Source organism: Acanthisitta chloris, unplaced genomic scaffold, assembly GCF_000695815.1.
Source record: "Acanthisitta chloris isolate BGI_N310 unplaced genomic scaffold, ASM69581v1 scaffold476, whole genome shotgun sequence".
Taxonomy (NCBI): Eukaryota; Metazoa; Chordata; class Aves; order Passeriformes; family Acanthisittidae; genus Acanthisitta; species Acanthisitta chloris.
The window spans coordinates 111,804-124,052 of NW_008676289.1; the positions used below are offsets into that span (position 1 = coordinate 111,804).

Consider the following 12,249-nt stretch of genomic DNA (forward strand, 5'->3'; position numbering starts at 1 on the left):
TCCACCCATCAAATCCATGTCTCTCCAATTTAGAGACAAAGATATCATGCAGGACAGTATCAAACGCCTTGCATAAATCCAAGTAGATGATATCAGTTGCTCTGCCCCTATTCATAAATTCAGTGGCCTCATCATAGAAGGCCACCAAACTCATCAGGCATGACTTGTCCCTAGCAAAGCCATGTTGGTTATTGCTAATCACCTCTTTTCTTTTCATGTGCCTAAGCATAGCTTCCAGGAGAATCTGCTCCAAGATCTTGCCAGGCACAGAGGTGAGACTGACTAGTCTATCGTTCCTTGGTCCTTCTGGTTTCCCTCTGTTGAAAATGGGGGTTATGTTTCCTTTTCTCCAGTCATCGGGGACTTCACCTGACTGCCAGAATTTCTTGAAAATTATAGATAGTGGCTTAGCAACTACATCTGCCAGTTCCTTCAGGACCTGAGGATGAATCTCATCGGAACCCATGGACTTATGCACATTCAGGTTCCTAAGATGATCCTGAACCTGATCCTCTTCTACAGTGGGTTTAGGGGTTTCATCCTCCCAGTCTCCACCTTTGGCCCTCTTGGTCTGATCAGAATGGCCAGAGCACTTGGAGCTGAAGACTGAGGAAAAGAAGTCATTAAGGACCTCAGCCTTTTCTATATTCAGGGCAGCCAGTTCTCCCATTTCCTTCCAGAGAGGGCCCACATTATCTCTAGCCTTCCTTTTACATGTGGCATACCTGTAGAAGCCTTTCTTGTTATCCTTAATGTCCCTGGCTAGCCTCAATTCCAACTGTGCCTTAACTTTCCTGACTGTCTCTAGCTTGTCTTACAGCTTCTCTGTATTTTTCCCAGTCCAAGTCCATGTTCCCAGTCCATGTCCTCCTCATGTCTAGAGGGCACTACATGTCCAAACATGTCTGAGCTTTGCTGTCACCCAGTAGAAGGTGCTGCAGGTCTGCAGCAGAGCAGGAGTCAGAAGTGAGGTCTTTGAAGGGTGACACACCAGCACATCAAAATACTACAGGTTTTACTGATGACAATTTGGTCTCTAAATCTCAAACCGTGCTGTGAAGTGGGTATAGCCCAAATCTGGCCACTCTCCTTTCTCCAAACAGTTACAAAGTAAGGTCAGGGATCTCCAGAAGAACATGGGATCCACACCCAGAATGCATTTGATTACCATTAAGCTCCAGCTAGAGCTGAAGGTGCAGGGATCAGTCCAGGCTCAGCCCCACAGTCTAGGCACCATAAACCACACACTGCTTCAGCAACAGGGTAAGAATTGGATGAATAACAAAAATACTGCCACAAATATTATTTTGGGGTTTTTATTACTTTTCTAAGTAATGCCTAGTGGCTGATAGATTCTGCAAACTATCTACAGTGTTTTCTAAACCACTTTCATGTATGCACTGAAAATGAAAGTCCATTTTAATGCCCAACATCAGGAATGACAGGATATGTTTCACAAATCTTCAGAATTATCTTCAAGTTATGACTATCCTAAATGATTCTGTATCTCCAGGAAATTTTCGTAATATATCCACTCCCTTTTCCAGATAATTTTTAATATGCCAAACAGCACATATTTGTTTAGTAATATTCTCTTCATCTATGTATCCTGTGTTTGACCTGCACTCTTTAATTAAGCCAAAGACTATAGAACACTGTCATATAAACAATGAGAGAAAGGACCTATACAAAATACAATGACTCATCTCAGCAAAGAGTAATAAAAGAGAAATGGAATGAAGAGATTAAAAATTACACAATTATGTGTGTATAGGATCAGAAAGATTACAATGTCATAAATATAGACCATAAGGGTTTAACACTACAAACAAGAGAGCAGACATGCCGCATAATGTTTTGAAGTTTGAAGGCTCAAAACCTAACCTTGCAATGCTTTTTAAGGATTGGTGGGTGTAAATGGGGATTAAACACACATTATTTATTAAAAGTCATGTACTTAACACATAAGAACATGTTCTCCATCTCAGCCATATATGCTGAGCATATGATTTCGGTTTGGCCAATTCCGAGTGGTCACAGTTAAGATTCAACACACTCTAATTCCCTAGCCCCAAAGCATGAAACTTGTTTATGTATTAGTTTTTCTTTTGGTTGTTTTGTTGGTTTTTTTTGGTTTTTTTTTTTTTTAATTAAGCTTTTATATACTTCTTGTCCAATTTCTGAGTTTGTGGTTCACTTTTTTTTTTGCAAGTGTTTCTTCTACAAGGATAAAAATTTGCTTCCCTTAAAAAACCCTCCAAGTGAAAAGGCAAGCTTCTCACACAATCATCTGATCTTGAGAGTTAGGGTTTTAAAGGAAGCACCAAATATCACGAGACTTATGATAAAAATCACAAGCCAGCAGCACTCTCTGAAAGCTTCCTTTCCCCCTCCTGCCAAGATTAGCTTTGATGTCTCAATTATTTCCATCTGACTGTATCTGTTACTGTGAATATGTATTTACTATATAATAAAGCATCAGAAGGTTTATGCACAAATCTCAAAGCAAATCACTGTCTAATATGAACTGACACACTCACTCAGCTTTCCAAAATCAACAATAGCAGCTGCCTTGATCAGGACCTCTAAAAAGGATCAAATAGGGAAGGAGAAAAAAGGACTGAATTACACAATTACTGTAGTAGTAAAGTGAACTCTCATCTAATACCTTTCATGCTCATCTCAATGAACTTTGCAAAAGAAAGCAGAAACTCATCTCTGTTTTATGCATGGGGAAGTCAAGGTACAGGCAAAGCACAGTAACACATTCTGCAGCAGAGCTGGCCACGGAGACAGATCTGAACTTCCCGACCACCAGCCCTGCAACAGGGATGCACGCAGTCCACCACCCTTGCCAAAGAAAAATGAAACATTCATCTCTCACGAGAGCAGGCATTTAGGACAGGAAAGCACAAATCTTGTTTCCTCACCAGAATCGGTATCATGAGCATCTGGGAGAGTGAGATGTAGTCCATTATGCTTTTTGATCACTGGTGTTTCGGTCACACTACTTCCTTTCTCAGAGCCACTGTAAAGAAACAAAACTGTGTTACCTGGCCTTCTCTCAGTGGAGAAACATTCCACTCAAAGCGGGCAATAGTCTAGCTGCTACTGGAACTGAAAAATCGAAGTTTCTAGTTGCAAGAAATCAGCTTCTTGAATGTATTAACACCCTGCCCACTGCCAATGGACAGGAAGCTCAGAGACACAGTGCCCAGCAGTAGCTCTAGGACACATATTGGTGTTTAGTTTATTTGGCTGTTGGGAGTCTTTGCAACCCACTGGACAAGGAACATGTTGGCAGCTAGAAGTCAAATCAGAGAAGGCCAACCAGCAGACCCATACCCAGGAAAAACCACCATCCTTTGGGCTTGTCTGCAGAAGAATTTGTTCACAGGTCTACTGTGCTGATCCTTTTGAAACAGACCAATTACCACCTTCCACTCAGGTGTTAATTTCTTCATTTTTTCATTTCAAAGCACTTATTTTCTCCTCATCCACCTTTGTTCTGTTCAAAAAGAGGAGGAAGATAAAAGCTACCACATAGCACTGCTTTATGAAAAGGGGGAATAGCAGGTCTGCTCTTCTACTAGACTTCTGTCCTCACAGGAAAGGGCTTACAAAGGGTAACTCCAAAAAAAACAACGCATCATGTGCCTAAGAAAAAAAATCATTTAACACAGATCTCATGAGCCTTCCTGTCACCACATAGTCTGCCATCTCTCAAGGATCAGTGGTGATAGTATCTCCTCTCATCATCCATTAAGGGACAAAATATCAAAAGGAAAAGTGACTGCCCTGGCTACTTTTTCTGGCACATTTCCAAGCCTGCAGCTCAGCCTTTGGACACTATTCCTCCCAGGAAGCAAGCTGCCAGAGTCATGATTGCTATGGATGCCCCTGTCTTTCAGTCCAATCAGTCCTCTGGTAGGGATTGCACAGAATTCTCTTGAATTGACATTAATCTAGCAGAAGAATTAGATTGGGATTGCTATTCCATTTTAAACTCAATTGTTCTGTTATCACAGAAAACAACAGCAAAAGACAAAGCAAGTCTTGTCCTTCCTAGCTAAAAACCTAGGACTGAAAGCCACTTACTGTCATTCATCATAGTAGTAATCATATTTACAATAGCTAAGTAACCTTTTACGTGGGCTTTGGGATCAAACATAATGATTTCTGTTAATGGACCCTGAACTCTTGGGCACTTGACTGCGCAAATCTCTGTCCTTGAATGGGCCTTCCTGTCTTCCATACTGGATTCCATACCAATACCTCATTTGAGACTATCATGTGGTGACAAATAGAAAGGAAAATTAAAAATTCTCTGTCCCGTGCCTCAGCCTTGCCCAGCCAGACGTGTCCTGGCTGGGAGCTGCTGGTGAAACTGTAGGGGCAGCTCTGTCTTACCAGTGCATTCTGTATGCAGGAACAAGGCAGCTGCACGTCCAAATACTACTCTCATGAGGTGAGTGCTGCTTTGATGCAGCAGTCATCACCATGGAGTCACTGTTTAGGCACATGCTGAAACACTGGCTTATATGCTGTACTCTGACACCAAGGACCTGTGAGGAGATTGGTGAGTGGACTAAGTTTGGCCACAGTCAAAAATGACCACAGGAGAGCAGCATTCACAGAAGGCTGGATGAGTTGGCCTCAGTTAACAAAACACACCTCAGTAGAGTCAACAGCATGGCCTTTTAACTGGGAAAACAGACTAAAATCCCAGGCTGAAAACCAAGTGGACTGCATTGTGCAAAGCAGCCACTCCCAACGACTTTATTTGTCATCCTGGAGAAGGGCTGAAAATTAACTACTCCCTAAAAGCTGCAGTACAAAACCTTCACCCAAGAAAGTTTTTCCATGCACTATGGAAGGGATAGTAGCCAGATGATTTGCCTTCTGCATACAGCACTGGGAAGGCTGACAGCAGGACATGCTGCCACTCTACTGCCCATGTTTTTGAAAGGTAGCTGATACAGTGCACAAAACGGTGACAAAAATGCTAAAGGGAACACTTGATTGTGAAGGACTGCAAAGGCACCAGTTTGTCAGAGAGAACTAGTTTGTCAGACTTGAGAATGGCATATGAATAGCTGCCTAGAGACAAAATACTGGGCCCTGAAAGACTCTTTAGTCTATCAGAGTCACAGTAAGATTGCAAAGCCAGGAAACTTAGGCTAGACAAATCCAACCAAATATAACTAAAGTGCCAGTTAATTGTGTGGGCGATTATCTGCTGATTGAACTAGTAAAGAGTAAAGGGTGCAACAGCTCTCAGCTTTGTGTAAATACAAGCTTCACTTTTCCAAGAGGCCTTAAAAAGCGTCTGCATCCAAGTCCCACTGATAAGAATTCCCTTAAATTCCTTTGCAAGCCCTGCCCAGAATGTTTTACATATTTGTTACCTGATACTGCTGCAATTTGCTTAATACAAGGGGCTTCCTGGGACACTGAATCCAGCCTAAAACTGCAGGTACCAAGTTCATTCTTGTTACCTTTCAAGTAGGGCTTCTCAACAGAAAATACTTTACGATGCATTTTTTGAGAGAGCCGAAGAAAAAAAAGCCCCGCTGGGAATAGCAGTGAAATACACAGAGATCCTAAAAGCAAAAGTGAAGCAATTTGTTTTGTTTAGGCTTCTATGGCTAAAGCTTATCAAAAGCCTCTAACGCTATCACATCTTGGGTTTTTAAGTAAAACAGCCAAAGCACAGCTTGGGATCCAAATGCATTCCAAATGGCTGAACTATTTATTTTTCTGTTTTCCAATGTACTTTCTGGCTTGCAGACCCCCCTGCAAGAGTAAATCTTCCTCAGTCACAATTGTTCAGTGTGGATTTGATCAACTTCATGACGACTACTCATGAATCTAAAGATTATTCATGTGAGAGGCACATGATTGAATTCTTCATTAAAGAGACTAAGGCCTAAGGAAATCAATGATTCTGGTCTGTAAGAAACCATTTCTCTGCTGCTATGTAAATATCTTGATGTTTGTGTTTGGTCTGCTGCTCATTAGCAAAATCAACAAGAATTACTAATAAACCCTCAAGGACAACTTGTATATAGACACGCATCATTCTGTACATATACTTCTGGTATTTATAAAGCTTATGTAAAGGCATACTGAAATTGGGGAACAACACAAGCTACATCAGCCTGCTGTTGTGACTGTTGCTACCCAGCATGCTGTTCTTCCCATCAAACACAACCTCTGTGGACATTATGGGTGAAAGGTAAGTGCTATAACATTCCCAAGACAGTTGTACAGTGGTACCTTGACTAGAACAATATCCAAAGGGTGTGGGAAGGAAGAAACCCCAACTCGGTATCTTTCTTTCACACTTCCTAAACTTTACCTTTCAGTGGGGTAGCACATGAAAGGGAGGAAATAAACAGGGAACACAGCATTGTTTAAATGCAGATTTACTAGGACAAGGCAAAGGAGAAAGATGCTATATTCTCCACTCCTTTCCTTGCCCAGTTAGCACCAGGCTGTGCAACCAGCATGCAACCACAGCATATGACAGAGTTTGGCGGTGTGCCTTTCCTTGACTTACTCACTTCAGGACTGTGTGACCCCCACACATTCCTGGGTGGTGCCAAACACTGCAGACTGTGAACAAGAGCTGATGAATGCTCAGCACTATTGGGGTAAAAAAAAAATCCTACCCCTCCATTCTGAACATCCAAATATGTTTAGATGTTTGGATCAGAAACTGTTGGTTCAAACTGCTTCTTCAGTATTAAAATTTGGTTTTGTCAGTGGTTTGGGGTGTTTTTTTAAAATAATGACTATTAAAATCTTGTTGTTTTTTTTTTTTAAAATCACAGCTAAAAATATTACTCATATTTTAAACAGTACTATTTAATACCCTTTTTGCAAAATAACTTAAGTTTCTAGAAAATTAGAGAAGATAACCGCATCTCCAATAACAGACCTGAACTCGCTATAGTGGAGAAAGCCTACCTGTGCTGTAAAACATTATATACCATCTGCCACCTCTGCAACATATGTCTGCATGTCACCAGAGCCTCTTCAGGTCCTTTATGTATCCTTTCCAGTTTTACTTTGGTGAAGAGTAAGCTGCAAGATGAAAAAGAATAACTCCTGTTTTATTGGCATCTCATAAATGTGGAGAATCAGTATCATTCGAGTGAGACCCTGGCAGGCAGCACTTTTACTTCTTTGTATGTGCAGCAATAAAAGAAAGCACCGTAGCACAAAACATTTCATTTGGCTCAACTTTCATTCCCCACAAGGAGATGAGAGGATTAACAATATTCCTCAGCTGCAGTCAAATTTGCGTCACAAAGCTGGCAGGACAGTGTTAAAAGCAAAGCATTGCAAAGCTAACAAGGTGAAACACATCCTGAATATCATTTTATTTGGACAGTAGTAAAAACAGAAAAAAAGAATGGCCATTTTCTTCATCTGGCATTATCTTGTAGCACTGGATTATATAATAAATTTCTGACAAAAACCCCAGCACACTTAATATACATAGACAATTATGTAATGCCTCACAGGAAGGAAATGCTTTTTATTAACCCCAGCTGGCAATCGTCTCATGCCCCTAGGCAAGACAGCTGATAGCCTTGTACATTCTTGTTCTAGGTAGTGTAACTGCTGCTACTATTCTTATACCTAGAGAAGACGTACTTGCACAGATCACTGGAATTCAGCAGAATCAGGTTATGCAGAGGTTAGAAGACAGATTTGGCTATGACACAACCTAGCGCTTGCTGCTAGCATGGCTTTTAGTGCCATCCTTCACAACACCCATTTTATTTTAATTGCCAAGATATTTTAATTTATTTCTTATTCACTACTGTAAATTTACTTCTCTGCTTTAAATATTTTCATAGAGTTCAACATCTACACATTTTTAATTCACTCTGGCTAGTGATTTATCCACTGGATGCACACATGTGTACATACATGCACACAACAACAGCTGAATGTTAAATATCCTAAACCCAGGGATTTTGAGGGGGGAAAGGCTAGCGGGTGTGCATGACCAAAATGTAGCCCAACTGTATCAACTGCTATAGGGAAGTCTGCTCATGGCTGCTGCTACAATTTGACCTCATAGGACAAATGTTCAACTAAACTCCCCAGGTACAAACACAGACTATGAAAGGAAGAAGATTCATAATCAATGGAATTTGTCCTTTACTATTTTACATAAGCACTTTATATCTTTGATTTTCTTGTTACTGATTTGAGCAAAACAAATACTAATAGAAACATCCCCTGCTCTTAGAGACGCTGATCCTCTAACTGAAAGGAAGTGCCCTTATTATGATTCAGGTAGTTATTTTGGGGCTAGATCCACAGTCTGATCAAAAATTTTGCTGGGACAAAGAATATAACAGTGAATGCACTGTTAATTAAGATGAGCCTGGATTCAAAGGAGTGGTTAGCAATGAAATCTGGCCAGTGATGCCTGCTGCTCTGTCTGCATCCCTAGTGAACTGGGCTCATAAGAACAAAGCTTGTTTCAATACAACAGAATGCAGAATCAATCACTTAGGTACAAGGAATATATATCACACTAGAAAGATGGGAGGCTATTCCCTGGAGTGTAATGGTATTATAAAAGATAGCTTCATAAACGTGAAGGTCTTGAGCAACAATGCAATTAAGAGGTCAAGCAACCCTTAGCATCCACATACGGAAGCGCAATCAAGTAGGAGCTGGAAGACATGGTTATTCCTGATCATTCCTAGCATCAGCAAGACACTTACTACAATTCTGTTTCTAGTTCTTGCTCTAACTCCAAAAGACTACTAAAAATGGGATGAAGTTCAGAAAAAGGTTATGCAAGTGATCTGAGGGCTAAAAAAACCACTTATTTCATCAGAGGCTTAATAAGCTCAGTTTATTTGGTTTAAGCAAGGAGAGGCAAAGAAATTATTCTGCTCCAGCCTGCAAGCACCTACACGGAGAAGTATCTCATTGTGAGTCTTTGATCTAAAAGAAAAGGTATCAGAAAATCTAAAAATTTGTTGGAAGCTGAAACTAGTCAAATGGAAATTTGTAAATGCAGTCAACATAACTATGAAGAAACATAATCTTTGTAGCAACTACCTTGTGTGCGCAATAAATTCTGTAGTCATTAAAACCTTTTCAGCAAGACAGGATAACATCTGGAAGGCTATGGTAGTGTGCAAATAGAAGCTATGGGTTTGAAGCACAGGCTCATGAATGAGCTTCTTCGGGCTGTGCTGTGCAGAAGGGTGAGACTGCATCATCACCTTCCTTCTGGAAATTACTCTATTAAAAATATTCTTCTAGTCCCAGAAACAAGCACACTGAACAATCCAGCCTATTCTAAATGCACAGAATACTTTCTAAACCACTACAAACTTTCAAAACTAAAGACCTTCTAAAACACTGTACCACCCTCCTTGAAGCAGAAGGGTGGTCAAGGAGACCAAAGCCCAGAGACCAGTCATATTATATCCCTGAATAATGCCATGCTTTTGAACATGGTAAGATACCACTCAATATTAATTAAACAGAAGAATCTGTTAACAGTCAAACTCCTGCACAAGAGGGTTATATTAAGGGTTCCTTCTCCTTTCCACATTAGCAGGTGGCTTGTTATCAGCAGGCAATTAAAATCACTACATAGTATATTTAAACACTGCAGTTAAACATTAAAAAGACAAAACAAGTGCTTGATCACTCTCCTGTTTACTGCTTGCAGTGAGTATATGTCAACCACTCTGGATGAAGACACAATGTTCTATCTCAGGAGAGAAAACAAAAGCAACTCTCACAAAAACATAAGGAAGCACAATACTATCACCACTCAAAAGACAAGGGCACACTACAGGATCTTGGAGATAGCATGTGCTGTTAGCTCTTGTGGTAATTCACCTTTGGAATACTGTTATCCATGTTATCATATAGTCATACAATGAAGCAAACCAAAAGGCAAATGGGAAGAATACAAGTGGCAAAAGGAATCAAACCATATCAAGAGCAGTAGCAAATAATGCAATTAAACATGATAATTAAAAGGTGGAAATACAATCAGAATATGAGGCTGCATGTGCTATATGCTGATAGTATTTCTCAGCTTCTAATAGGTTTCATAACAGGGAAACCAGATAAATAAATACATAGAGAAAACACTGAAGCGAAGTAGCATCACTTATCTCAAGCTTCTAATTTCATTACTGAGATAGAACCCTGGCCACACATAAATCCAATGAGTATTGTGTCCTATCAGTGTCTGTGCACAAATTTCAAGGGCATAAATAAAAATTACTTACGCACAAATCTCACCTTATTATATTTTCTTAATATCATTTTACTGTACATTTGTACGATCCTTGTAGTATTAAGCAGAACAGCCCATTAAAAACATTCAACATATAAAAACAGCCCCAAGATTATCAATATAGTAATTGGTAATTCTGTTAGCCTCTGAATATGAAAACATATTTGGGTTAAAGCGAGCATATAAATTGGTACTACGTAAGCATAGGAAAAGAGGGCAAAAAAGCCACAAATCATTCTTGTAGTGCATGTGATTTCAGGGACAGTAACAATGGAAAATAACCAGTACATAACTCTTGATACCAGACTCTAAGCTCCTTCTCAGAAGAGGTTTTCTTTTATAGTGCATGTGGACAGTATGCAAAGGCATTTATTCCCTGATGTAACATCAGGTTACCACCACAAGCAAACATACATACCACAGTTACATTAACTCTGGCAAATTAAAATCTGTATACAGTTGAATTTGCTGAGATCTGAAGCTCTGAAAATTCAAAATTAGGTTTCCCAAGTATCAAACTGTCAGTAGTATAAAAGACAGTATCAGTATAATATGTCATGCCTTGACAAAAAGGTAGAGACTGGAATTCAGGAAAGCCTATGAAAATTTTCAGAAGCAAGCAAACTTCTTCAGCTGATTTCATAAGGAATTCAACATTTGTCTTCAAAAAACACTGCTTTCAGCTGCTTATACTTGTGGTGTCTCAAGGCCTGGCCAAATACATCTACCCAGCACTTGCAAGAGTCTTTCTAATGCTACATGGCTAAATGCTCAGCCTTTAAGTTCTTTAATACCACTCTTGAAGGAAAGAGGCAATTCCTTCCTATCACTGATAATCTAATTACCGAGGTTTAATAGCTAATACTTATTATCAGAAGATTTCACATGTGCATATGGTATGCTATAAATGCTTATGAGCACATCTGTGGAAGCTCTAAGTTGCTATGTATAGCAATAACCAATTGATGACTTTATGGATGCTCTAGGACTCTAAGATTTATTAATCAGTTAATTACTGGGACTTTTAAAAGCTGCTTTAAAATGGGGCTTTTAATATCAAATGTAGCCCTTGAACTGCAGATTCATACAGCATCACAATGGGATCTCTGTGCCTTATCATTAGACAAGCAAAAAATAATGCCAGTAATATAATAAACAATAACACCTTACATTCATTTCAAGGTTGAGAGACTAAATTAGGAATAACGAGTATTATGTAGTCATTTATCTATATATTTTGCCATTGGATGTCTACTTATAACCACCCCTCTTTTTTTCAGAGCTTGTCAGCAGCTGCTCAGAGACCTATATGTCTTTGAGCTTTATCAGATCAGTGGTATCATTCCCCAAAGTCTTTCATTATTTACCCAGATTTGCCTACCTACACACACAACTGCTGGGTTATTTTGGATTCTGAATACAAAGGAAACAAAACAAACCACCAAAACCAGCAGCAGTGTATCTCAATTCACTGAGACAATTGTGTACATGAGCATGAAGATACTGACCTTCTGCAACTAATGTGTGTACTTTGTTTTTTTCTTTTAATAAATGGAGTGTGCATGTGCCTGTTTGTTTGTACAGACATCTGTCCAGAGAGAGAAACCAGAATGATAGTGACAGCTCTGAGAGCTGCAAATGCACTATCTCCAATGACTGACTGATGAGGTGTGGAGCAGCATGCAAGTGCCACTGGACAGCAGAGACCAGCTCAGCCAGGTCTGAGGCCCAGATAAATATGCCACACCAGCTACAGTGAAAAGCAGGGATCTGCCCCAACCTGGATGGGTAGATGGCCTGAAGTATACTCTGTGAGGAACTGCAAGGCATGGATTCAAACCCCCAACAATTTGATCACTGAACTCTTAGTTCCTTCTCCTTTCAGGAAATGGATGTGAAAGGAGGATACAGGTGGAGGATACAGGACATAAACTGATCTAACAGAGAGGGAA

The 12,249-nt window shown here is 39.9% G+C and overlaps 1 protein-coding gene across 1 annotated transcript in view; it reads right to left on the reverse strand.

The window, feature by feature from the left end:
* Positions 1–12,249, reverse strand: part of TTC7A (tetratricopeptide repeat domain 7A) — a 169,892-nt gene that overhangs the window by 53,011 nt on the left and 104,632 nt on the right. Inside the window, exons 16-17 of the mRNA XM_009076060.1 lie at positions 6,973–7,089; positions 2,931–3,028 (exon numbers count right to left, since the gene is read on the reverse strand). Of these exons, the coding sequence (XP_009074308.1) occupies positions 2,931–3,028; positions 6,973–7,089 (215 nt within the window). The remainder of the gene's footprint in view (positions 1–2,930; positions 3,029–6,972; positions 7,090–12,249) is intronic.